Genomic DNA, 27,733 nt, shown 5'->3' with positions numbered 1-27,733 from the left:
ACCTTCATGGAATCCGCTTGAATAATAATAATAATTAGAGAGATAGTAAACGCAACGCGTTGCGTGTGGATATTAATGTACGGTTAATTTTGATTTTGAATTCCGGTAATTTCTATTTTTGGGTTCGATTTTTAATTTAAAAAATCGGAAAAACCGAACCGGCAGTTTTATATAAAATATATATTAAAATTAAGATTTTTATATATAATATATTAAATATATAAAAAATAACAAGAGATCATTACCTTTAATACAAAATATTAAATAGAAGCTTTTGTATCATTTTATTATATTTGATCGTGCCATTATATTTTGATTATATTTATTTTAAATGGTTAGTTTTATTTTTTGATCAAATATTTTTTTAATGTATTTTAAAAAGAATATTCATATATTTACAAAAAAAATTATCGTAGAAGTTAAATTATTATTTAATTTTATTAATTAAACTGTAAAACCGAATTGTAATAAAGAAAAAATCGAATCGAGCTGAACTACAATCGTTAGATTTTTGGATTAAACATTCAGAAAACCAAAAAGCCTAACCAAAATTTTTTTAAACTGGACCAAACTGACCGTTGCACATCCCTAAACAAAATCGCAGACCTGCATGAAGTTGATAAACTCAAAATTACAACCAAAATTATAAGCAAAACGAAGCTCTAATATTAAACTAGTCGTTACATACTTTATTTACTAGTTTTTTGTCTTATTATTATTATTATTGAAATGTAAAAGATAAATAGACACACATTCCATTACACTACTAGTACAAGGGGAGAGGGGAGTGGAGCTGAGTTATATATCTATAACAAAGGCATCACAAATTTTTCAGTTCACACTTTTACAATTCTTAGATTTGAGCTCTTCCACCCTTTCTTCCGTCTTCTTCAGAGCCATTCCATAGATCTGTATCAGCTGAAAACGCGCAAAAAGGAAAGATGAATCAAACACTTTGATCATTTGAACGTGTACGTAAGAAACGAGCATCATCGATAACAATCCGATAACAACTCACCTCATCAACTTCTTGAGGAGTCATTATAAGTGGAGGAGACATAAATATTATGTCGCCCGAAGAACGAACTAACAAGCCATTCTCCTGACATTGTGCTCCAAAGTATGCACCAATACCTTCAGATTTAGTAAAAGAAATGAAGAATATCTAGTCATGTACCAACATATGATCCATCTTTGTTTACCAATCATTAACGTTAGATGTAGCAAGTTTATTATACCCCATTCAGCAGGAAATGGATCATCTGGGGATTTGTTGTCAGTGAATTCTGTTGCAAGAATCAAACCAGTGCCACGTATCTTCAAGAAAGAGTGTTGATCAAAAGACAAAACAAGAAACCTTCTGTAATATTCATGTGAAAGGTTGTAAGAATCGAATCTGTTGAACTAATGTTTGCGTACCTCTCCGACGATGGGGCTGTCGGAAAACGCTTTCAAACCTTCTTGAAATTTGGGTGCTATTTTGTTCACTTGCTCTACAATGTTCCTCTCCCTGTGAACAAGGAAACCTTTTAAGATGAACTGATTCTTTCAAGGATCTTGATGCTCCCCATCAGTAATCGAACATGTAGCAAACAAGTCTTGTGCAAATAGTAGAATTGTGTTAAGAACTGAGAAATATGGTGATGAAATTTAAAATACACACATAGCAATCTCAATGATATCACATTTGATTCAGTAATATATGTTTTGATTTCAAAACACAAAGCAATTTGAATCGGCCGAGTGCGGACTCGTCCTGTTTCTGAGATTCTTCTGCGTGCAAGTTCACTAGATAATGAAAACATACTTGTAGATCTTAAGTGCCTCCAATGCAACAGCACAAGATACAGGGTGTCCAGAATAGGTGAATCCATGGGAGAAAGAACCTTGAACAAAATAAAATTTCGAGCAACATGGTAATTGGTATTTAGGATATATATGTGATGAAATATCATATCAGATTAATTTAAAGGTAAATGTCACCACCAACCAAGCTTGTTGCTTTCAGAATATATGACATCGTAAAATTCAGGGCTCAAAAGAACAGCTCCAATAGGTACGTATGCAGAAGACAGAGCCTGTATATTATCAAAATTCAAAAGCAAAGAAAATTGAGAATATGCAACCAAAAACAGCTAATATGAAATCTAACTTGAGGTGAACTTGTACCTTTGCCAAGCTGATGAGGTCGGGTTTGATCCCATACTTGTCGCTGCCGAACATCGTCCCAAGCCTTCCAAAGGCACATATTACTTCATCAGCAACGAAAAGAATATCATACTTCTTAAGAACAGCCTGAATCTGCACATACAACTTCCATTTAGCTGCATGAATATCAAGTTCTTCTCGACTCCCACCGAAAGAAATGGGTGGCAGGATGCTTTTGAACACAGTTTGGACCTTGATCTCAAGATTCAAAAGCGATACATAAAGATATTAGCAACCACTTTTCCCCAAAAAATCAAGCTGATAGGCAGGCCAACAATAATTTTATACTTTATCATGCCGTCTCAGATTATGTACAAGTAAGGATGTAAAATGATTCATTCAGGCACTGAGGCTGCTCTAGTGTTCATGAATTTTGTAGTGTGACACAGACAATGGAAAAATGAAAACAACCTTCTCAAAATACGTCGGGGGCGGAGGTATCACACCACCTGCCCCCATTACGGGTTCCGCAATAAAAGCAGCAATCTGAAAACAACATCAGAGTTTGGTAGTTGAGAAACAAAACCTCTATTAAACCGGAGAACGAAATGTGCTAAAGAACAACTCCAGTTACCGTCTCTGGACCCTCTTTGACTATAAGATTCTCCAGCTTATTGGCCAACCTGGTAGAAAACTCCTCCTCGGTTTCGCCTGCAAAGATTTATTTAGTTTGATGAGATCATGCAAGAAGTTAGACAGTAATGACCAAAGAGTGTGCCAACACCTGGTAGATGATAGCGCCAAAAATGTGGGCAGTCAGTATGTAGCACAAATGGGGCCGGAAGATCGAAATTCTGGTGGACGAACGGCAGTCTATTGAAAGACAGTGAAATCTTTTGTTAATAATTTTCACTACACAAGTGAATTTTGAGTTTTGAATAGTTGAATGGTAACTAGCATACCCTGAAAGGCTGGATGTTGCAAGTGTTGAACCATGGTATCTGCCAAAACAAAAGAAGGAAACAACATTGTAAAAAAAAAAAGGCAACCAATGGTAACTAAAAGCGTATTGGGACCAAAAACTATTACGCATTTGCTCGAGCAATAAACTTCTTTTTCTTAGGCCTTCCAAGTGCATTATTGTAGTACCAAACAAGCTTGATCTTCAAGGGAAAAAGGTTCAGAATTATGAATATTTTACAAATGGAAACTGTGACAGCAAAAAATCTATATTGTTCTGTTTATCTTGACTGAGATCCCCTATTCCGGGCTTCTGCAGTATAAAATATTTTGAAACAACGTAGAGAAGCGGTGAATATTCATATCTTACACATTTAAAAAGAGCTGCAGATAACATATATAACAAGTGTTTCCGGATGTGATTGAAAACTTGAACCTGTGATTCATTGGCCTCTGATCCACTATTTGTGAAGAAGACTTTAGACATCTTTCTTGCAGTGAATAACTCAACAAGTTCTTTGGCAAGATCCTGTATTTTACCATGAAGAGTACAGTGTAAAAATCTCCAAATGGAAGCAGCTTCCAAGTAAGTAGTAAATCATCGTACCAATGGGGGTTTCGTCGTTTGGTTAAAAAAGGAGTGCTGAAACGGTAATGTGTTCAGTTGTTTGGTAGCAGCAGCGACAAGACGAGGCTCACACCCACCTGCAAGAATGCTTAGTTAAGCATATCATGAGCTATTATAGTGGCGACTCATGATGTATTTTCACATCAGCTAGGTTCATCAAAGAGTACGCGCTTGGGACGCGAACACCAAAATAAATGAACGAGAACCACCATTAAGGAAGACATGGTTGCAACATATTGATGTTTTCAAGCTATTTGCTAGAAAACTAAGGCTAGTTTTATTACATTACATCCATGCAAAGCCAAATAACCAATACATAAATCATACATGTCTTACTGGCTTGAATCCATTTCATTCTAATCAAATAAGTTTACAGTACATTATAAAGATGAATCTTTCCCAATTCCCATCTATATATGTAGAAGGCAGTGCAAGTGGCAAACTGCAAGCATACAGATTTGACAATCAATTGGAAACTAGATAAATGCTAGACATCCATTTTACCTAGAGCTGTACACCATAATCCGGCAACGGAATCAAGATACTTTTTCCCATTAATGTCGTAGACATAAGAGCCCTACAACATATACAAATGTAAAGCATGAAACCGCAAAACGAAAAATATATATCTCAGCTTGAGAAACTCAAACCGAAATTAATGAAATAACTTCTATACCTCCGCTTTCGCGAGTACTAGAGGGTTCACATCTTTACTCTGCCATCCAGGAGTAAAAGGAGCCAGCATATCATGCCCCTTGAAACTGTAAATGCCAACTATGACTCGTGAGTTCAAAAACGAAACTCTAATGCACATATATGATTTCAAGATTTGTTGAGAGTTATTGATAGATCTATATCGGATATATATGTCTTCCTTAAGTAATGAATCGAGTGAAATAGCATACCAAATGCTTTTGAATGGCACCTTTATGCGAAAACTAAGAAGAACTAAAGAGAAGAAGATGCATACCTTCTATGATCATCGGTCGACGAAACATCATTCTGGGATAACATGTTGTGTCCTATGTTGGCGTCGGGTGCCTAAATATGAGATAGAAATATACGTGAAAATTATGAAACACGCACTCAACTATTGAATGTAGAGAAATGAGAGAACTAGAGCTCTATTTATATGCATACAACATGTGCTTCATTTTTCTTCCACACAGCCATTTGATTACACTCAACATATCTATTGCCGCTGCCATTATTTCTCCTTCCCTCTTTCTTTGACCAAAGAAGAGAACGTGCATGAATCGCACGCTATACATATAATATTAGAGGCCAACTTGTCTCGACATCTATCTCACTAATTGCACCGGCCAGCTGGGTTATCCATGTATCTAGCTAGAGATGTAATCGAGCCGAACTCTTGAAAGTTTGTATTTGATTCGATTATAATTGAGTTGAACTCGAGCTTTATTTAACGAATATATATATTCATGGTTCACGAGCTTATTCGAGTTTTTATCGAACGAACTTAATAAATATAAATTTAAATATTCATTAAATTTATTAAAAACTACATTTGTTAATAAAAGAAAAATATAATATTATTATTAAAATTTGTAATTTTATTATAATAATAGATTTTATATATTTGTCATAAGTAAAATTGAAAATTTATGAATCAAACATTAAAACTATTATTTTTTTCATCTAGAGGTTGACTCACGCGAGCCTACTAACGAACATATTCACGAGCTAACGAGTTGAATATCGTAAAGTTTGAGCTTGGTTCGTTTATCTTAACGAACCTTATTAAACAAAATCAAACGAGCTTTTATCGAATCGAGTTTCGAATAGTTCACGAGCGGCTTGATTCATTTACATCCCTACTTATATCAAGTCTCGTAATCAACAAAAGTGCATATATATTTCCCTATTTAAATTTATTGTTGAATAAATTTCCTAATGTATATGTATATATATGATTTGGTTATGAAATTTGGTGTTTTATTTTATTCTTGTGTGTTGAGATTCCATGCATGTGTTATCGTCAATCGTCAGGACGGTTTTATTTCTGGTTTTATTTGGTTCAAAGTTCTAGACGTTGGTTAGAACTTAGAAGATAACATATATATTTAGACATGTGTTTTTTTTTTAAAAGTTATATTTAGACATGCTAATCTAATTTTTCACTAAAACAAGAGTGGTCCGGTTTAATCCTGTCCAATCCGGTTCATGGAAGGTTTTCGGCCTAAAGTTTTTGATGTAGCTGCAGCTACTTTTCCATTTTAAAAAATAAACATCACCCTCTTCTACATATCTATTTGCAGCTACTTCTGCATCTAATGCATGCATTTATGTCATTTATGAATTAGCATATTGCTTGAGGTGACCACCTAGTATTAAACAACTCATTAAAACATTAATCAAACATTACGAACAAAACCATGACATGATGTTGGAATTTTTCAGTTCGCAAATTTTTGGATTTCTTGTCAAACACAAGTGCGGCCCCTTTGCACAAAACTATCTCAATGGAGCTATATGATGAAGGTATAGTTATATATAGTTTTAAATAGGGTTGTGAGGGAGTCAAACTACTCGGGAGTACGTAGCTCAAGAACTCGGTCAAAAACTCGAGTTCGAGTAGCTCGAGTCATTATTAGAGTCGAGCTCAAGTTTTGATTGTGTCTGTTCGAGTAGCTCCTATGGCCCTAGGTTTTTCCCTATAAGTTTGGTTTCTGGACGAAATTCATTGTGCTTGTGCCACTTATTGTGATGCAAAAACCTTACTTTTCTTTTCTTTTTTTGAACCACCTTTTTCGATTAATTATGTATATAAATGGTAAATTATTCCTTTTTGTTATCATTTTGTTCTTGCTTATGGATTTGCATTGATTTTTAAATTCCATCTTTGGGGGCTTTTATTTTCTGGATTTTTGTAAACCCCTCTTTTCAATTTATGCATATAAATTGTAAGGTAAATAATGATTCACATGTAGTACTAGCTTATTTTCAAAATTTATTTAAAACAATTTTGTATTCAATTCTGGTTTTTATTCGATTCGAGTTTTTCGAGCTCGAGCAACTCGATATGTTCACGAACTTGAGCTCGAGGAACATGCTAATCGATTGCAACCCTAGTTTTATATACATTTCATCAAATCAATTAAAACTTAATATAAAGAGCTCGAGTTTATATAAATAGTACAATAAATGATTATTTTATTTGGAAATAGGGTGTGTTAGTACCGATAAATATTTCATTTATGTATTTGTGAATTATTCCTTGCACAATTATGTGCACATTAATTTGAGTAATGATATTATCTGAAGAAGTACCAATGAAAATAATTTGTTACTTAAATAACTCTAACATTACGCTTACAAAGTAAGATACCATGGCAAGTTATCACTTTTCTCGTCTCACTCATTTAGCCTCATTTAGGCTATATTTTTTTCCAACTGTCTCAATTATGGATATATATATATATATATATATATATATATATATTTTTTTTTTTTTCATATGTCTCAATTATATAGTCTAGTATCCATATTTAATATTATTTTTTTTACTCTTTGAACAATTTAACCTTATTCAATTAATAAAATTAACTACTTGTATATTTTTTTTATTCTATTAAAAACTTCACTAAATAAACACAAAATGATAAATTAATTTACAAAATTTACTTTTTCAAATACTTTTGGTGTGAAAACACACACAAATATAAACGAACGGAATAGTGAGAGTATTAGGTAATACATTGAATTTAATACCTATACAATAATATGAACTTGGACTTAATTAACTCATATAATCAATATATGGTACAAAATACAAATACTGAAACCTTTCTTGATTACAATTTTCTTGTATAAATTACTGCCACGTCTTGAAAATTAATGGTAACGAAGGAAACCCACCCCTAAAACGGTAGCCGTTACAGCATACTGCTACTAATTAACAAGTTGACACAAATGCTAAAAAATTACTATCCCTCATACCTGATAATTTCTTTAAAGAGGATGCAAGAAATCAGTGCAAACTTTGTTATGTACTTTAATAATTTATTTTCGTATTATTATTATTGAAATGTAAGAGATAAAAGAGACACATCCCATTGCCACTACTCGTAGCGGGGAGTGGAGCTGAGATATCTATACATAGGATAGAAGCATAACAATTTTCAGTTCTTTTCACCTTTTACTTCTTAGATTTGAGCTCTTCCACCCTTTCTTCTGTCTTCTTCAGAGCTAATCCATAGATCCGTATCAGCTGAAAATGCGAAAAAAGGAAAAACAAGTCAGTTTTTTTTATTCGAGTTCTGCTCTGTTTTTCGAATCAAACATTTGATCATTTGAACATGTACATGAAAAAACGAACATCATCGTTAACGAGACCTTGAGCAGGAATGTTTCAAATGACTATGTTTTTTGAACAATGTTTTACGCCTGAAGAGAACAGAGTCTAAACCACTACTGCAGGGTGAGCTAAGGCCTAAGGGATTCGAAATAGGAATAGCTAGCTAATACTGAGATTTGAGAACCAACAATTTATAAAAGAAGGGTAAATTCACTTGCACTTCTGGTTCCCACAAATTCTCGCTTTATTTCTTTAATTAGTGGTGGTATATTTATTCCTCGACTTATTTAAAATTTTTGAAATTGTTGTTTCTGGAAAACATGAATTTGTATGGTCTTACCCAACATTGACGACTACTATTTTATTTTGACGAATAGCATTTTAACAACTAAAGATCCAAGTGTCTTTCATCAGCATCATATTTGCTTCACTCATTTAGATGCAACCGAATGTATTTCCGGAATCATCCATCAATTTATGAGTATTAAAAAGTTTGAGGGAAGAGATTGATGCAAGTGATGGTCAAAAGGGCGAATTGTAATTGACAAGAATGAGGGGGTAACCTGAATTGACCTGGAACATAAATGTCTAGAAAGCACAAATCATAAGCATTTTAAGATAAGTGGCATCAGACAAGGGACGACTGACCCTCTTCCCTTATTGCTTTCATCTTGGTCCTCCCAAACTAAATGGTGTCTCATTCGAAATTTACAGAAACTCACCTCATCAACCTCTTGAGGAGTCACTATGAATGGAGGAGACATCATTATGCTGTCGCCGGAAACACGTACTAGCATGCCGTTCTCCTGACATTGTGCTCCAAAATATGCACCAACACCTTCAGATTTAATGAAAGAAATGAAAATCTCGTCATGTACCAAGGTATGAGCTATCTTTGTTTAAGGTTATTCACGTAGATGTAGGCTATACCCCATTCAGGAGGAAATGCATCATTTGGTGATTTGTTATCCGTGAATTCTGTTCCAAGAATCAAACCAGTTCCACGAATCTTCAAGAAAAGAGTTGATCAAACAGAAAAGATAAGAAACCATCCTTATTCATGTAAAAAATTGAAGAAATAAATCAAATAAAATAAAATGTTCATGTACCTCCCCGATAATGGGGCTATCAGAAAACGCTTTCAAACCTTCTTGAAATTTGGGTGCTATTTTGTTCACTACTTCAAGAATGTTTCTCTCTCTGTAAAGAAGGAAACCTTTTAAGATCCAAGAATAATCGAATATGTAGCAATAAGTCATGTGCAAAGAGTGGAATTGTTATGTCAGTGAGGAGAAAAAGTAACACAATATACACTTACATGACTTAACCTTGAAAACCTACATCCATGCCACAATGGCAAGAAGGCTACAGTTCTGTCTCTTTAAATTTAAAATACAATTCCGTTTATGTATGTGAATATATCATGGAAGAATTAGTGAAATAAAATAACAAAATCACAACAGATGCATAGTAATCTCAATAACAACAAATTTAACCCGTAACATATGTTTTGATTCAAACACAGAGAAATTTAAAATGGCTAAATGCAGACTCATCCTTTTTTGAGGTTCTTCTTTGTGCAAGGTCACTCCTTATTTTGATTGTCGCAAAGAACTATTTCGATATTCATGGCAATCATTAAATGCTATCGAGAATCAACATCAAGTCAATGGAAATAATAAAAAGTAATGACAACATACTTGTAGATCTTAAGCGCCTCCAATGCAACAGCACAAGATACAGGGTGCCCTGAATAAGTGAACCCATGGGAGAAAACCCCTTTTAAGAAAAGAAAATTTTCGCTCGACTCAGTACATTGGATTTATGACAAAAAAATCATTAAATTAAAATCAAATGTCACCACAAACCAAGCTTGTTGCTCTGAGAATGTATGACATCATAAATTTCAGGGCTCATAAGAATAGCTCCAATAGGTACATATGCAGAAGAAAGAGCCTGTATATTATCAAGAGCAAAGGAAATTAAGAATCTGGAATTAAAAAAATAGCTACTACAAGATTTAACTAGAGGTGAACTGGAACCTTTGCCAAGGTGACAAGATCAGGTTTAATTCCATACTTGTCACTACCAAACATTGTCCCAAGCCTTCCGAAGGCACATATTACTTCGTCAGCAATGAAAAGAATATCATACTTTTTAACCACAGCTTGAATCTGCACACACATGAAAAATATTTAGACCAAAGTCCATTTTAACTTTATTAATAGTTTCCTATTTTATTAGACTTAAGTCGTTATTGATAACTACTTTGGTCCGTGGTATGGACAAGCATCACCCAAAAAAAACACCTAGCAATTTTTTTAGTACAACCACCTCACAATTTCATTCTCTTATTCCGGGGAGGAAAACAGTATTTTCTAGATTTTCACATCAGATATATTAATTAACTAAATATTAAAATCGTTATATAAATGCAAAAAGTGTGCAAGGTTGCTAGTATTAATAACATGCAAAAGACCCATCAAACACTTCACCAAAAAAAAGAAAAAATAGAGAGAGAGAGAGAGAGAGAGACCCATCTCAAACATGGTTAGCACAATTTTTACATAATTTTCTTCTCAACCCCGACTGAAGAAAATAGGTTCCCAGACAACTTCTGAAGTCTGAACCCAGTTTTGACCACGCTCTCAAGATGCAAAACGGATACACAAAAATGTCGGCAACCACTTCTCCCCAAAACCTCGAGTTGATAGGAGGCAGGTCAACAATAATTATAAACTTTATCATATGCTCACTCGGTTGTTATCCAGGTCAAGGTGAATGTGAGCCCAGAATTAATATCTAAGCAGACACTTGCACAGTATGTTGGTCGGGTATTAAGCATTAAAAGCCTAGAAATAAGTATCTAAGATCAACCTGATCAAATGTAAAAGGGATAGTGACTCATTAAGCAAAGTTGAAAAGGCCTGATCGGACAGGCAATACACATCTCAGTTTCCGCAAGAGATTATGGAAGAGTGAGGATGTAAAATGTTTAGGGAGCCATATATACCAAAATACCATACTTTGCATACTTTAATCATTCAGGCACAAAGGCTGCTCTATCGTTTATAGATTTTGTACACGGCACACCTAATCATGTTAAATTATTGGTGTGACATGGACAATGCGAAAATGAAAATAACCTTCTCAAAATACGTAGCGGGTGGAGGTATCACGCCACCTGCCCCCATTACTGGTTCCGCAATAAAAGCAGCAATCTGAAACATCAGAGATTGGTAGTTGAGAAACACAGCATTCTATTAAACGGGAGAAAAAAATGTGTTAAAAAGAAATTAAAATGGCATGAATTTATTATCAAACTACGGTTACCGTCTCTGGACCCTCTTTGATTATAAGATTCTCCAAGTTATTGGCCAACCTGGTAGAGAACTCCTCCTCCGTTTCGCCTACAAAACTTTTTTTAGTATGATGTGATCATGTAAGAAGGTAGACACGGTAAGGAGAAAAAAGTCTCCACCACCTGGTAGATGATAGCGCCAAAAATGTGGGCAGTCGGTATGCAACACAAATGGGGCAGGAAGATCGAACTTTTGGTGGAGGGCAGTCAGGCTATTAAAAAGACAGAAATTTTTTACTAATAATTTTTTCCCCATACAAATGAATTTTGAGTCTCAGATAGTTGAATGCTAACTAGCATACCCTGAAAGACTGGCTGATATAAGTGTTGAACCATGATATCTGCCAAAAAAAGACATGACATTAGCACATGGCAACAAATAGAATTAACTAAAATCATATCGGTACCAAAAATGTCAGGGAATAAACTAAGAGCGTAACAGAACCAAAAAATATTACGATTTCGTTCGAGCAATAAACTTCTTTTTGTTTGGCCTTCCAAGTGCATTATTGTAGTACCAAACAAGCTTGACCTATGAGGAAAAAAGTTCAGAATTATGATTGATTTTACACACGAAAACTTAAAGATCTAGTAGAAAGAAATTTCATGAAATACTTGAATCCAAAAGCATCCCTTCAAGAAAATTAACAATTTAATTGTGCTGTCTAGCTCGACTCAGATCCCCAGTTCCGAGCTTTTGTCACACAATTTATTTCGAAACATAGAGAAGTAATGAAATTTTTTAGTTTATCCATTTAAAAAACCCAAAAATTTTAAATTTTCAAAACAAACTTACAAGTCTAAAACTATATAAGTACAAATTTATGTCACCCTTAATTACAACTTTGTCTCTCAAACAAATTAAAAAATGCAGATAAGATATCTAACAAGAGTTTCTGGATATGATTGAAAACTTGAACCTGTGAATCATTGGCCTCTGACCCACTGTTTGTGAAGAAGACTTTCGACATTTTACTTGCAGTGAATAACTCTAAAAGTTCTTTGGCAAGATCCTGTATTTTATCATGTAGAGTAACAGTTTAAAATTTCCAAATTGAAGCTTCCAAATATATCGTAAATCATCATACCAATGAGGGTTTTGTCGTGCGATTCCAGAAAGAGTGGTAAAATGGTAATGTGTTTAGTTGTTTGGTAGCAGCAGCAACAAGACGAGGCTCACTTCCACCTGAAAGAAGGCTTAAGCATATAAGCTATTATAGTGGTAACATTTATAATGATGTGGCAACAAGATGCTATTGCATGTTATTCACAATGAATTTACGGCAGGATAAAGGAGATTATTATGAGCGGCCATTATCTAAGGTGGTGGAAGAAGTTAAAATAGAACAGAAATTGTTCCTCACCAAATTGGGACCGAAAGGTGCTTCGGTGTGTTTGACAGAGAGGACGAGGAAGGCTAGTTTTCTTCTGGAGATTAACTTTAACTCAGCCCATTGGTTAAGGTCTAAGATTTGGGCTTATGCTAAGAGCCCAGAAGCTTGCCCGGCTTTCTTCAAATGGAGAGATAAGGAGGACGTCATCTACATTCACAGAATCGCTAACAGCAGAGGGTGTTCTTTGGAGGTTAGTAAAATTTCTCAGAAAGGAATCAAGCAGCGCATCATAATTCCGAGTGGGCGGAAGGAGTGGGGTTGGAGACGTCTGGCCAACCAGATATCCCTCTTTTTGAAACAGAGGAGGATTCCTGGTTCCCAGTCTACTGCTGACCGCGTAGGATATGGGGGGGTGCAACCGGTAGGACTTAAGGCCTCGATTAACAAGGTCTATCGGAAAGAGGAGGCTAAGGAAGATCTTACTCAGTGCCAAGTCAAGGACTGGAAGAGAGCAATTATTATTACTAAAGAGAGGGTTAGCATAGCATGGGCTCTGGTTCGGGATATTCTTGGGAAAGCAGTGAAGAGGAGGATCGAGATTTATCCATTTCAAGCTAACAAAGCAGCTTGGTGGCCCATTAACGATGAAGAAGCATCCTTCTACCTGAAGATCAAGAAATGTTTCCTCGAAAAAAGAGTGACTTTGTTTTTTGAAGCTTGGAGACCGGATATCAACAGGGAACAGGAAGTATTCGAATGCTGCCACAGTTGGGTGAGCATTTTAGGCCTTCCGTGGGATTTATGGTCTAAGGAGCTACTTAATAGGGTAGGGGATCAGTGCGGCGGGCTGTTGGACATCAGTTCGGATACCGCCATGCTTAAAGATCTGTCAGCTGCTAAAATCAAGGTAGTAGGACCGGCGGGAGGATTCATAAATAGTTTTCTGCAAATTGAAACGAATCGCGGACCATTGATCGTTCGTTTAGTAGTGAACTCCGTCAATATTGAAGCGTACGACGCTAATCGCTCGTATGCTCAAGCTGTTTCTGAGGGGCCGAGGGCGTTTTTCGGATGGGGGGGGCAGATTAACAATCCTTCGCACGCCAGTGTTAAGGCAGCCGAGCCTCCTGAGAACAGGCCGGTGATCCCCTTAGTCTCGGAGGACAGTCAGGGTTGCCTAGCTCAGAGGGCTTGTACATCAAGTATAGGTGATCACATCAAAATTCTTAGCAGGCTTAATCCTAAAGGGCTGGAAGAATTTAGGAAAGGGGTTGTTCAGTCTTCTCCGGAAGTTGAGAATACTGCGATAGATTTCAAAGACAAAGCCGTAGCGACTGAGGACCAGTTGGCTACAAGGTTCAACATTGTGTACGCTAGGAGAAAACGAATCGGAGTTGATCAACGGTTTCCATTAATACTGGAGGAAGGCTGGATAGGTGAAGCACCTGATAAAGAATCAACAGGGTTAGTCAATAAGGCTTCAGATTGGCTGGAGGAAGATTCGGCTGTAGAGTTCGGAGGAGATAGCATTTCAGAGGTCTCTGATTCTTTCGTTTCGGATAGCAAACTGGAACGGGGATCACTCAATAATTCTCAGAGTCAAGTAGGCTTGGAGGACATCAGGGGCATCTTTGGATCTCCAGCAGGTAAGGTTTCTATTCAACCCGCGGCCCATGAGGACTTTCCTGAACCTAAGGGGGTTTCGGTAACCTTTTCTTCCAAAAATTCCTTTCTTTTTCCTTCGTCCTTTCCTTTTCCTTTAGTGGGAGCGGGTGAGGGAGCAGAGGGGGAGGGTTTTTCCTCACTGTTGAAAATAAAGCCGGATGATCAGATTACAGTAGTTGTAGTGGGAGCAGGGAACAGTCAGCCTTCTGAGGGGCTTAAAGAGGCAGGTGTTCTGTATGGGCAGAAAGAAGTAATCAACGACTGCCTCAATAGGTTGGAAGTCAGTAGAGTATCTTTAGACAAAGCAGAACCAGTGAGCAAGTTTCATGAGTGTTCTTTTTCATCAAGAGTTTCTACAGCAGTCGGAGCAGTGAAGGGGAGTGACAGAGGATTGGGTTGTGGAGTGGTTTTATGAAGATTTTCTCTTGGAATATTAGAGGAGGAGGGTCCAGCAGCAGGAGGAGTTTAATTCGAACGATTCTTCGTAGAGAAAAACCAGATATAGTAGTTTTTCAAGAAACTAAGCAAGCCAGCATGGACAGGAGATGCATCGCTAGCTTGTGGAAGTCTAGATTCGTAGATTGGTTAGTGCAGCCAGCCTTGGGCAGATCAGGGGGAATTTTATTAGCTTGGGACACAAAATCGGTATCAGTGGTGGACAATTTAATTGGAGAATTCACCGTCTCGATCAAGGTAGATAACGGAGGTAATTCGCATTGGTGGTTTTCGGCAGTGTATGGCCCATGCAACCCAAAGGATCGACAAAATTTCTGGGACGAGTTAGCAGGTTTGAAGGTTCTTTGTAGCCCTAATTGGTGTTTAGGAGGAGATTTTAATGTGGTAAGATCTTTGAGTGAGAAGATGAACAGCAATTCCACGACCAGCAGTATGAAAAGTTTTGACTCCTTAATCACAGAGCTTGAGTTGTACGACCCACCACTTTTGAATGGTAAATTTACTTGGTCCAACATGCGCGCTTCACCGATTTGTTGCAGGCTGGATAGGTTTCTTTTCTCAGGTGGTTGGAAAGAAATGTACAAGTTTTGCAGACAGTTGATATTGCCGAGAACAACATCAGATCATAATCCATTGATTCTGGACACATCTCAGGGGGAGTGGGGTCCTTCTCCATTTAGGTTTGAAAATATGTGGCTAAGTCATAAGAATTTCAGAGACGAGTTCTCCAAGTGGTGGACTAGCAAATCGTTTCACGGGTGGGAGGGGTATAAATTCATGAGGAAATTGAAGGACATTAAATCGGATATTAAAAGGTGGAACTCTGAAAAGTTTGGAAACGCAGAGGCAAGAAAAATGAACCTGGAAAATCAGATTAAGGAGTTGGATTTTCAGGAGGCTGAGGGACAGTGGGTTGATAGTTTGGTGTTAGAGAGAAGAGCCATTAGGAGCGAACTAGAGGAGCTTGTTTGTAGAATTGCTCAAAGGGACCATCAGAAAGCTAAGGTCAAATGGCTGAAGGAAGGGGATTGCAATACGAAATTCTTTCACTCGTTGCTTAGCCAGAGGAGGAGTAGATCAAGGATTGAGAAATTGGAATTGGAAGATGGGAATCTCTGCACGGACAGTGAGCTTATCAGGGAAGAGGTGATTGAATTTTATCGAAAGTTATTCAGCAATTCTGGACATCGGAGTTACGGCATTGAAGGCATAGAATGGAGTCCAATTGGTCAAGATGAAAGGCTACAGCTCGAGCTTCCGTTCTCGGAACAAGAAATTAAAAAAGCGGTGTTTGAGTGCGACGGATCGAAAGCTCCGGGTGCTGATGGATTCACAATCAAAGTCTTTCAGGATTGCTGGCAGGTGATTAAGAAGGATTTAGTGAAGGTTTTTGAGGAGTTTTTTGAGAAAGGAATAGTTAATGGAGTGACAAACGAAACCTACATATGTTTGATTCCAAAAAAGAAAGATTCTCGACGCATTAAGGACTTTAGGCCTATTAGTTTGGTTACCAGTTTGTATAAGATAATGGCAAAAGTATTGGCTTCAAGGCTGAAGAAGGTAATGAATACTACGATTGCGGATTCACAAAGAGCATTCATTGAGGGGCGACAGATCCTAGACTGTTGCCTCATAGCCAATGAGATGGTTGAAGAGTTCAGATTGAAGAAGAAGAAGGGCTGGGTTTTTAAGGCAGATTTCGAGAAAACATACGATAATGTGGACTTCCAATTTTTGGATTTTGTTCTTAGGAAGAAGGGGTTCGGTGATAGATGGAGAAGGTGGATTAAGGGCTGCCTCGGCAACGTGCACTACTCGATCTTTATTAATGGTAAGCCTTGCGGCAAAATTAAAGGAGAAAAAGGCTTAAGGCAAGGCGATTCATTATCTCCTTTCCTCTTTAATTTGGTGGCTGATGTTTTGGCTAGATTGATGGACAAAGCAAAAGCAATGAACTATTTGCAAGGGTGGGAAATAGGTAGAGACAGGGTCGAGGTTTCTCATATCCAGTTTGCTGATGACTCTTTATTTTTTGTAAAGAACGAAGGACATTTGAGATTTTTGAAGGACATTCTGACTTCTTTCAGCGACATGTCTGGTTTAAAGATCAATATGGAAAAGAGTTCCCTGTTGAGCATTAACTATGAGGCTGCAGAGGAGGTGGAGATGGCCAGGGAGTTTGGATGCGGGGTGGACTCTTGGCCTATCCATTATTTGGGGGTTCCGTTGGGAGGTAATCCAATCAAGGCCTCTTTTTGGGAACCGATTGTGTTTAAAATGTCAAAAAAGCTAGCTAGTTGGAAGAAGGCTTTCCTATCTAGAGGAGGTAGGCTTACTCTGATCTCGGCAGTAATGAACGCAATTCCGGTGTATTACCTGTCGTTATTCCGGATTCCAAGGGGGGTGGCTGAGGCTTTGGAGAAATTAATGAGGGATTTTTTGTGGGATGGGTCGGATGGGGATAAACACTGTCATTTGGTGGCTTGGGATAAGGTTAACATTCCAAAGAACAAGGGAGGTTTGGGAATTGGCAATATTGGATTGAGGAATAAAGCTTTGTTGGGTAAATGGTGGTGGCGTTTTTCTAAGGAAGGGAATACATTGTGGAAGAGGATTGTAGTAAGTAAGTACGGGATGCAAATTAACGGTTGGGACGCAGGGTTGGCCAGGCATAACACCTTTCGAAGCCCGTGGAAGTTCATATCTAGAATTTATCCGGCTTTTATTCAATCAGTGAGGTTAGTGGTTAAAGGGGGAGATAGAGTTAGATTTTGGGAGGACTGTTGGGTGGGGCTGTCCTCTTTTGATAGGCTTTTCCCTCTGCTATTCCAGATCTCTCGAGGTCATAATAAGCCCATTTCTCATTTCCGTTCCAGAATTTCACTTTCTTCTTTAGATTCTTTTTCCTGGAATTTAATTTTTCGTCGCGATCTTAGAGATGAGGAGGTGAGTGAGTTCATCAATTTAATGGAGATTTTGGACAGGGTTAGTTTAGAGGAGGGAGTAGACGATGTGAGGGTTTGGGTTCGGGACGCTTCAGGAGTGTTTTCAGTGAAATCCTTTTTTGATTCTTTTTTTCCAGAAGCATCGTTCCCCAATTTTGATCTTTTTAATGCTATTTGGAAAGTTCCGATACCTTACAAAGTAAAGGTTTTCTCATGGATTGCGGTGTTGGGTAGATTGCCGACTTGCGACTTGATCCAAAGGAGGTTTCCAAAATGTTCTCTCAATCCTAATTGGTGTGTGCTGTGCAAGAAAGGAGGAGAGAGTCAGGACAATATGTTGGTCCACTGCCCTTTCTCAAGCTCTCTTTGGTGGCTGGTGCTTAAGGAGTTAGGATTGTCGTGGGTGACACCAAAGTCCACCAGGGATCTGTTCAAGGCAGATTTGGGGGACTCCCTGGGTAGCAAGGGCAGAATTCTGTGGGCAGCTATAACTCATTGCGTTTGTTGGTCAGTTTGGTTGGAAAGGAATAGCAGGATCTTCGAGGATAAAGAAGTTTCAGTTGGAGAAGTTTGGGACAGGATTAAGTTATCAGTAGCAGCTTGGTTACATAATTTATCAGAATTCCGATCGTTTATGATTTCAGATTTGTATAGAGATTGGAGTTTAGTATTGAAGTAGTTTGTTTTCTCGTCTTAGATTAGTACTAGCTGTGGACCACTGGTTCACCTTTGTAATCAATCTTATATTATTTATATAATATCTTACGTTTCTTATCAAAAAAAAAAAAATTAGGTTCATTATTCAATCCACCAAAAGTCAGAGCATGTGACCCGAAAACCACAAATAATTTTGTATGTATATTAGTGGGTGACATCAACACGGACGCAAATATTAATGTTTCCTTGGTATCTGCTCGAAAACAAAGGGTAGTATTATCATAAGTTGTTTTTTTTTTATAGGAAACATATGTATTATATATAAAAGAAAGTGATAGATTACAAAAAGTGGACCAGCGATCCACGCTAGCTAGCTATATTCAAAGCCAAAAAGTGCTTCTAACAATCTAGATCAAAGCCAATTTCCAATCTCTATACAAGTCTAACATAGACAGATTTAAAGTTAGAACCCTTGAGAGCCCACGTGGCAACTCTCAGTTTGATTTTATCCCAAGTTTCCTTCTCTGATTCTTCACTATCTTCAAAAACTCTTCCGTTCCTCTCCAACCAAATCGACCAACACACGCAATGAACCACTACTAGCCAAAGAACTCTCCCTTTTTCACCTAGCAAACCTCCTAGATCAGTGGCAAAAAGATCTTTCGTTGTTTTCGGGATTACCCAATATAATCCCAATTCCTTGAGGACCAGGTTCCACAAGTTCCCTGAATACGGGCAGTGAATAATCATGTGGTCTTGAGTTTCTCCTCCTTGCTTGCATAGAACACACCTGTTTGGGCTAAGGGACATGTTTGGGAGCCTCTTTTGAATCAAATCACAGGTAGGCAGTCTTTCCAACGCAGCTGTCCATGAGAAAACCTGAACCTTTGTCGGAATGGTGGCTTTCCAGATTGGGTAGAAAAGAGGGAAGCTTGGGAAACGCTCCTCTGGAAAGAAAGACTCGAAGAAGGACTTTACCGAAAAGACTCCGGAACTGTCCCAAACCCATTTCCTCACATCCTCCGCTCCCTCTACTAGTTTAACCCCCCTCAAAACTTCCAGCAGGTTACCTAACTGGCTCAATTCATCATCCCTCAACTCACGTCTAAGATGCAAGTTCCAGGTCAAAGAGTTAGAGGGAAAAGACGAATCTCGACAGACGAAGAAAGAGATCTGCCTATTGTGCTCCCTAGATATCTGAAAGATATTAGGAAATAGGTCCTTAAAACTAGAATTCCCCACCCAGCAGTCTTCCCAGAATCGAAATCTATCTCCCCCTAGAACCACTGCCCTCACAGAGTGACTGAAAGCCATATACGTCCTTCATATGAATTTCCACGGACTTCTAAACGTGTTATGTCTAGCCAATCCCGCATCCCATCCATTCTCTTGAACTCCATATTTGCTCGCTATGACTTTCTTCCAAAAAGTGTCCCTCTCCGATGAAAATCTCCACCACCATTTACCCAACAGAGCCTTGTTCCGAAGGCATAGGTTACCTATTCCCAATCCTCCTCTATCTTTAGGTCTACAAACTTTGTCCCAACCTACCAGGTGGCAATGAGCCTCCCCATCCGGTCCATCCCATAAGAAGTTCCGCATAAGTTTCTCCATATCCTCTGCAACACCTCTTGGGATCCGAAACAGCGACAAGTAGTACACGGGGAGAGCACTCATTACTGCCGAGATTAGCGTTAGTCTGCCACCTCTCGAAAGGAAAGCTTTCTTCCATCCAGCTAACCTTTTGGACATCTTGAAGGTTACTGGCTCCCAGAATGAGACCCTTAAGGGGTTCCCTCCCAATGGCACTCCTAGGTATTGAATAGGCCATGCTTCCACCCCACAGCCGATCTCCCTAGCCAACCCTTCCTCCACTTCTTTATCACAATTACAGCTCAAGAGGGCACTTTTGTCCTTATTGATTTTCAAACCGGACATATCACAAAAAACAACCAGAATATCCATCAGCAGCCTCACGTGATCCTCATTAAGCGCAAAAAACAAAGCGTCATCGGCAAATTGAATGTGAGAGACCTCAACTCTATCCCTCCCTATCTCCCAACCTCTAAAGATGTTTGACGCCTTTGCCTTGTCAATCAAGCGTCCCAAAACATCCGCCACCAAGTTAAATAAGAACGGGGACAGCGGGTCTCCCTGTCGTAACCCTTTCTCCCCCTTAAAAGTGCCAGTCGGTCTCCCGTTGACAATAACCGAAAATTTTACATTGTTGAGGCATCCATTAATCCATTTCCTCCATCTATTCCCAAATCCTTTCTTAAGGAGAACAAAATCCAAAAATCTCCAATTAACGTTGTCATAAGCCTTCTCAAAGTCAGCCTTGAAAACCCAGCCTTTTTTCTTTTTCATTCTGAATTCCTCCACTGTCTCATTCGCTATCAAACAGCAATCTAAGATTTGACGGCCTTCAATGAATGCACACTGTGAATGTGCAATTGTGATCTCAAGCACCTTCTTAAGACGCGAAGCTAGCACCTTAGCAATTATCTTGTAAAGACTAGTGACTAGGCTAATCGGTCTAAAGTCCCTAATGCGTAGTGACTCTTTCTTTTTTGGTACCAATCAAATGTATGTCTCATTCGTTACTCCATTCACAACACCTCCCTCATAAAATTCCTTAAACACTCTCTTTAAGTCCTCTTTAATCGTTAGCCAACACTCCTTAAAAACTTCCATTGAGAAACCATCCGGTCCCGGAGCTTTTGATCCTTCACAATCAAACACTGCTTTTTTAATTTCCTCCTCTGTAAAAGGTAGCTCGAGCTGCTCCATAGAATCTCCGTCAATTGCGCTCCATTCGACCCCTTCAATACCCCACCCCCCTCTCTCTGGTTCGCTATAGAGTTTTGTGAAAAACTCTATAATTGCTGATCTGATAATTTCTTTATTGGAGCTCACAGTTCCGTCTTCCAATTCCAACCTCTCTATACTTGTCCTGCTTCTCCGTTGGCTAAGTAACGAATGGAAAAACTTTGAGTTACAATCCCCTTCCTTTACCCATTTGACTTTTGCCTTCTGGGCTTCCATTTGCAATTTCCTACATGTTAACTCCTCTAACTCAGCTTTGACAGCTCTTCTTTCCTCCGCCACAGTATCCGATCCCGTACCTTCCCATTCTTGAGTATCCAGCATTTGAATCTTGTTTTCCAGCTCATATCTCCTCAAGTCTAGGTTTCCAAAAGTTTGTACATTCCACCTCTTAATCTCCGATTTCGTTCCCTTCAGTTTGCTCATAAATTTGTAGCCTTCCCATCCTTGAGGATTCTGATTCGACCACCAGTTGTTGAATTCCTCCTTGAAGGTCTTGTGCTTAAGCCAAATATTTTCAAATCTGAAGGGTGTAGGCCCCCACTCTTCCTTCGATGTATTCAGGATCAAAGGAAAGTGATCGGAAGTAATTCTCGGTAGCACTGATTGCCTTCCGCACCCAAACACCTCTTTCCATCCCCCCGATAGCAAGAATCTATCCGGCCTACACCAAATGGGTGAAGCCCTCATATTTGACCAAGTGAATTTTGCGTTCAACAAGGGAGGATCATACAGTTCTAGCTCGTTAATCAAAGCGTCAAAAGCTCTCATGCTACTGGTTAACGTGCTGCTGTTCATTTTCTCGCTTAATGTTCTGATCACATTAAAATCTCCACCTACACACCATAACGGCCCACAAATCTCCTTCAAACCTGCTAATTCATCCCAAAAAATCTGTCGAGCTCTTGGTCCGCATGGCCCGTAGACTGCCGAAAACCACCACGTTGAGTTGGTATCCTTTACTATTTCAATAGATACAGAAAATTCCCCAATCAAATTATCCTTCACTATCACCGTCCGGGGATCCCACGCCACCAAAATGCCACCAGATCTGCCCAACGCCGGTAATTCCACCCATTCTATAAATCTTGATTTCCATAGGCTTGCTAAGTACCTCCTATCCACCCGCTGTCTTTTAGTTTCCAAAAGGACCACAATATCCGGCTTCTCTCTACGTAGTATTGTTCTAATCAGCCCTCTCCTACTGCTCGAGCCTCCCCCTCTAATGTTCCATGAAAAAATCCGCATAAAACAACTGTATCGCCCTAAGTAGACCACACCTTGGGACTCTTTAGTTTAAGACCACAGCTTCTGGAATTCCAAAGCTGACTCTTCGCACCTCCAATTTATCGAGACAATCTTTGATTAATTCCTCCTTAACAGCCGCCGAAACCCCAGCCTCCTCCTTTCTTGCTCGCTCCTTCGACGTTAATGGCTTATCAATCACCCTTGGGCTCGGTTCTACCCCCCCTGCACCTACCCCCCTCCCAACAGAAAACAAAAGATTTGAAGGGTTAAAAGGGCTGGGATTGACTGGAATCGCCAACGGATCCGACTTGGGTTCAGAATCGCTCACGTGTCCCTGTGAAGGAATAGAGTACGAACCTGTGTCTGGTGCGAAGATGCCCCTCATGTCCTCGAGACATGAGCTTGACGGGGAATTGACAAGGGATTCGCCTACTACTGAACTATCGGTGAACGAATCAGAATCCTCCAAAGACAAATCGCCCCCTGTTTCTTGAAGAATCTCATCCTCAATAACCCCCAAGCAGTCACTTGTATGACCTTGTAAACCAATTCCTAACGGGTCTGTGTACCAATTCCCTTCACTGTTCCCAGCGTTTCCTGCAGCTCTTTCTTGTTTTCTTGAGTACACAAACCTAAAATGTGGAGATGAAGGACTCTCCAACCCTTTGCCCTTCTCTTTAGAATTCGTCTCTGTTGTAGCCTCTTCAAACGCCCTCAAGGGCTGAATTATTCTTCGTTGAAATTCGCCCACCACTTTTGGGCATAACCTTTTCAGAATTTTAACTTGACAACCTCCTAGAATAGGTTCTGAAGCCCATGATCTATCACTGCTGCCTCCTGCTTCCAAAGGGGTTCGATGCGGGATCCCCTTATCTGAAATATTCTCCACTATCACGTCCTTTTCACTATTCCGGTTGTTAACAGCTACTTGCCCCTTAAGCCTATCTGCTAGATGCACTGTTTCGGTCTTTTTCATTCCTTGTTTACCATCGACTTCCAAAGAGGGATCCTTTCCTAATACTACTGCTTCCTTCCCTGCTCGTCGTCCTATTATCCCTTTAGGTCCGTTCATCACTGCTTGAGCGTACGAGCGCTTTTCATAATACTCGTAAGCTGCTGGGTTAACCGTTACCACTTCAAGTCGCACCATCAAGAGGCCTCGATGTGTTGGAATTTGCACAAAGCCGTTGATGAATCCTCCTTGTGGCCCGACCACCTTAATTTTGGCAGCCGACAAATCTCGAAGAAAGATGGTGTCTTGGCTAATATCCAGTAATCCTCCACACAGTTCCCCCACCCTCCTGAATAGATCATTTGACCATAAATCCCAAGGCAAGCCAAAGATCCTAACCCAGCTATTGCAGCAAGCAAACATCTCTACTTCACTATTGATCTCTGCTCTCCAACTTTCAAAAAACAGCGTCACCCCTCTATCAAAATAGCCTTTCTTCAACCCCACGAAATAAGACGCCTCCTCTGCATTTCTAGGCCACCATGCTGCCTTATTGGCCTGGAATGGGAATATCTCTATCTTTCTCTTAACATCCTGGCTTAAAACAGAAACCACCGCCTCCCAAGAAATATTGACCCGTGCCTTGGTGATGATGATAGCTTTCTGCCACTCCTTTACTGAGCAGGGGCGGATATTCTCGTTAGCCAAGAGGTGTTGCGTTTCCATGTTCTCCATCTTCTTGGTTTCTCGCTGCTTCGAACAATCGACTCCCTTTCTATCTCTGCCATAAGCCGAGGCATTGGTGTTCTCCCTTTGTAAAAAGAAGCGTAGATGATTGGCCAGCTTAATCCAGCCACCCTCTGCACAACCACTGGGGATGATTACACGCTGCTTGACGCCCCCCTGCGCTATTTTCAACACTTCCAGAAACCTGCCTCTATTGTTGAAGTACTTGTGCGTGGATACCACAGCTTCCTGCCCTCTGAACTTGTTGAAGACGGGGCTAGAGATAGGATTCTTTATGAACTCCCAAAGTTTCGCCCAAAGCCACTTCGCGGAAATGACGTCTAACTCCAGAGGGAAACTCGCATTCCTCGTTCTTTCGATCAGGCAAATCGAAGCCCCTTTCTGGCCCTTTCTGATAATGAACAGCTTCTGTTCGATTCTGACATCCTTCGTCACTAGTGTAGACCTTCTCTCGTAGGACCCCGATCTGTACTGGTTCTTCGCTTGTGTAGACCTTCTCTCGTGGAACCCCGATCTGAACTGCCCACGCCCAACCCACCTTGGCATCGTAGTCGGAAATGCTTCAAAGTCAAGATAAAGCTGGAAAAAGAAAGAAGAAAGGTTCTAGGAAGGAAGCGAAAAAAGGTTCGGGATTAGTAGGGAGATGGGAGGCAGGGAGGAGAGAGAAGGAAAGGGCGGGAAGAAGAGTTAAGGGCTAAGGCCGGTCGGATCTATGGTCGGAAATCTGAGGGGAAGAAGGAGGGGGGTGGGCTAGGCGTAGACATCGCGACGGGAGGGTTTTTCTTAAAGAGAGAAATTTTTTATTATCATAAGTTGTTACCACATACAAGCCGATAAATACTGGCTTGAATGACAAAAGTGCAAAGAAGAATAGAAAGAGAAGGGAAAGTGTTAAATTTGGACTTGGACCTAACTCACCGCAAAAGCTAGCTCGGATTAGATCGGGTATGGGCATTGGAAGAAGTGGATTATCTTGGCAAGCTTCATCTCGATTCTCCCCCTGAAGCGGAGTTGAGGAGAAGTAAGGAGTATTTACTAGGAATTGCACATCACGAGAAGTATATGTTTTTAGACTTTGAGGACAATAGCATTGATAAACTTTTTGTGTTGGTGAATACCCAATAAAGACAACCTTGATAGCTTTTGGATCAAGTTTACTTTGGTTGTGGTCATGTACGCGAGCAAATGCTGTACAACCAAAGGTTTTTAAGGGAAGGTTATTGGATTTAGGCACATGAGGGTTTCTTTGAATGAGGACAGACAGTGGAGTTTTAAAATTGAGAGAGCGACTTGGAAGGCGATTGATTAAGTACGCAGCGGTGAGAATGGCATCCCTCCATAGGTATTTTGGGACATTCATGGTAAACATTAGAGCGCGGGCTCCATGTAGAAAGGTGGAAGAGCTGCCCAATATCATATATTGAACTCCCAGGAACTCTATCGTGGAACATATTTCAACAGAAAGTTCCAATTTATTCTAATTAAACAAGTTTACATCACCGTATAAAGATGGATTACTTCCCATCTATGTAGAAGGAAGTGCGGGTGGCAAAGATGTGTTTTTGACAATCAAATGAAAACTAGATAAATAATATTGGTGCTGGATATCCATTTTAAAAGAGCAAATACCTAGAGCTGTACACCATAATCCAGCAAGAGAATCAAGATACTTTGTCCCATTAATGTCGTATACATAAGAGCCCTACAACATATAAAAATGTAAAGCATATAACAGCAAATGAACAATCTTTTAGACTTCAAAAACTTGAACCAAATCAAAGAACTTTTGTACCTCTGACTTTTCAATTACTAGAGGGTTCAGATCTGTAGACTGCCATCCAGCGGTAAAAGGAGCCAGCATATCATGCCCCTTGAAGCTAAAAATGGCAACTGTTACTCATGAGTTAAAAAATGAAACTCCTAAGAATGTGAGTTAAAGATTATTGAGACTTATTGGGAAATATCAGTCATGTCTTCCTTATGTAATGAATAAGGAATTTAGTATAATCTCACACCAAAGAGAAGGTGCATACCCGTTATCGTCTGTCGATGAAACATCATTCTGTGCAGATGTCGATGTACTGTAGCATTTCACCACATGAGTTTTAGTGGGGTGTTTCTGCAGACTTCTCCCAGTTATATCCTTTAGAGGGGAAACACCCTGGCGAATTGTAAAGTGAATGCAGAGCACGTTGATTAAAACTAGAAAAAGTAGTACAGCGCGGATATATATTAATTTCGAGGAAACTTTAAAAACTCGATACATTTGTGTGATTTTTTTGAAATTGTGAACAGCAAAAATTTCTTGTGAAGCACCGAAGAAACATGCTAGCTGTAGTTAAATTTTCAAGAAAACATCAAACACAATCCAGAAGAGTTTCCAAAAGGGGCATATCATACAGATTGAATAATCTTATTGATAACTCATACGGTAATGGTCGTATATGACTGAAAATAAGGAAGTCGATCTTCAAATCCATGAAATATAATCCCAAAAAGAAAATTATATGTAAGCTCAAAACCAGCGATTGTCCATCGTACATACCAGAATACCCAAACTTGTCAATATTTAATCATAGCGGTAAACACATTCGAAATCAACCAAAATAACAACATTCAAATACAGAAACCTGAAAAGAAGACAATGAAAAACGACAAAAAAAAAACCAATTGAGACCCAAAATCTCTAGCAAAACAAACACACGAGATGCATATGCACATAATCTTGAGCACACAGGAACAGAACAGGCAAATCAACCTGGCCGCCGTTTCTGAGGGTGGGTAGAAGAAGACGATGCATCTTCAGTGCAAGAAGAAGAGAATTTCAAGTGAGCGTTGTGTCCGAAATCGAGAGATGTGAAGCCTCGAGATTCATTTCCATTTTTACTGGGAACCAACTCTTCTCATATATACGATTCCTGATCCCAAGAGTATCACAATCCAATTTGTTCATCCAGCAAAAAAATAATAATAATTCAACTGGGGAAGTATCTATTCACACGTGGATTATACTTCAAATTTAGAGTATATACTATAGATAATAATATTATCGAACTATTATAAATATATTTTCGAAAAAAAAAATTAAATAAAATACAAGGATAATTTTATAATTTTAAAACGAATGTATAACTCAACATGTATACTTATCATTTTCCAAATGGAATAATTACAACTGTTTGAAGTATGTGTAATTTTAAATTTTTATCATGCCCTTTTTTTTATTTTCAAGAACATGACAAAAAAATAATGATACTTTTGTCCACCCACATTTTGGATCAAATTCAGTTAATCTAATTGATTTGTGCATTATAAAATAATAAAGATATATTATTGAGTTAGCCGGCACGTACATACATATACATATATATATATATATATATATACATGTATATATATATATATGCTATTAATTTCGGTTTGAAAATGCTTGGATATTGGAATGATAATAGATCCATATTTTGTGTATAAATCAACTCAATGCGTTA

At 38.8% G+C, this 27,733-nt stretch overlaps 2 protein-coding genes across 2 annotated transcripts; both read right to left on the bottom strand.

The window, feature by feature from the left end:
- Positions 1 to 831: 831 nt before the first annotated feature.
- On the bottom strand, positions 832 to 4,909 carry LOC140878287 (gamma aminobutyrate transaminase 1, mitochondrial-like). Its single transcript, XM_073281887.1, has 18 exons — positions 4,877 to 4,909; positions 4,707 to 4,777; positions 4,413 to 4,497; positions 4,241 to 4,313; positions 3,716 to 3,813; positions 3,545 to 3,637; positions 3,238 to 3,311; positions 3,111 to 3,149; positions 2,933 to 3,021; positions 2,783 to 2,859; positions 2,620 to 2,694; positions 2,170 to 2,301; positions 1,991 to 2,078; positions 1,808 to 1,886; positions 1,420 to 1,510; positions 1,239 to 1,317; positions 1,019 to 1,134; positions 832 to 918 (listed from the first exon to the last, which is right to left on the bottom strand). Exons 1-18 carry the CDS (start codon positions 4,907 to 4,909, stop codon positions 832 to 834), a joined length of 1,479 nt encoding a protein of 492 aa, XP_073137988.1.
- Positions 4,910 to 7,533: 2,624 nt separating this feature from the next.
- Positions 7,534 to 27,220, bottom strand: LOC140879385 (gamma aminobutyrate transaminase 1, mitochondrial-like). Its single transcript, XM_073283073.1, has 18 exons — positions 27,004 to 27,220; positions 26,279 to 26,406; positions 26,038 to 26,122; positions 25,875 to 25,947; positions 12,504 to 12,601; positions 12,336 to 12,428; positions 11,874 to 11,947; positions 11,718 to 11,756; positions 11,539 to 11,627; positions 11,388 to 11,464; positions 11,201 to 11,275; positions 10,097 to 10,228; positions 9,923 to 10,010; positions 9,755 to 9,833; positions 9,164 to 9,254; positions 8,985 to 9,063; positions 8,777 to 8,892; positions 7,534 to 7,967 (listed from the first exon to the last, which is right to left on the bottom strand). The coding sequence occupies exons 1-18, from the start codon at positions 27,043 to 27,045 to the stop codon at positions 7,896 to 7,898; spliced, it is 1,530 nt and encodes a 509-aa protein (XP_073139174.1). The 5' UTR covers positions 27,046 to 27,220; the 3' UTR covers positions 7,534 to 7,895.
- Between the last annotated feature and the right edge of the window lie 513 nt (positions 27,221 to 27,733).

Source organism: Henckelia pumila, chromosome 2, assembly GCF_033568475.1.
Source record: "Henckelia pumila isolate YLH828 chromosome 2, ASM3356847v2, whole genome shotgun sequence".
Lineage (NCBI taxonomy): Eukaryota > Viridiplantae > Streptophyta > Magnoliopsida > Lamiales > Gesneriaceae > Henckelia > Henckelia pumila.
The sequence above is the reverse complement of the archived record's forward strand: the minus strand, read 5'-3'. Positions and strand labels throughout refer to the sequence as shown.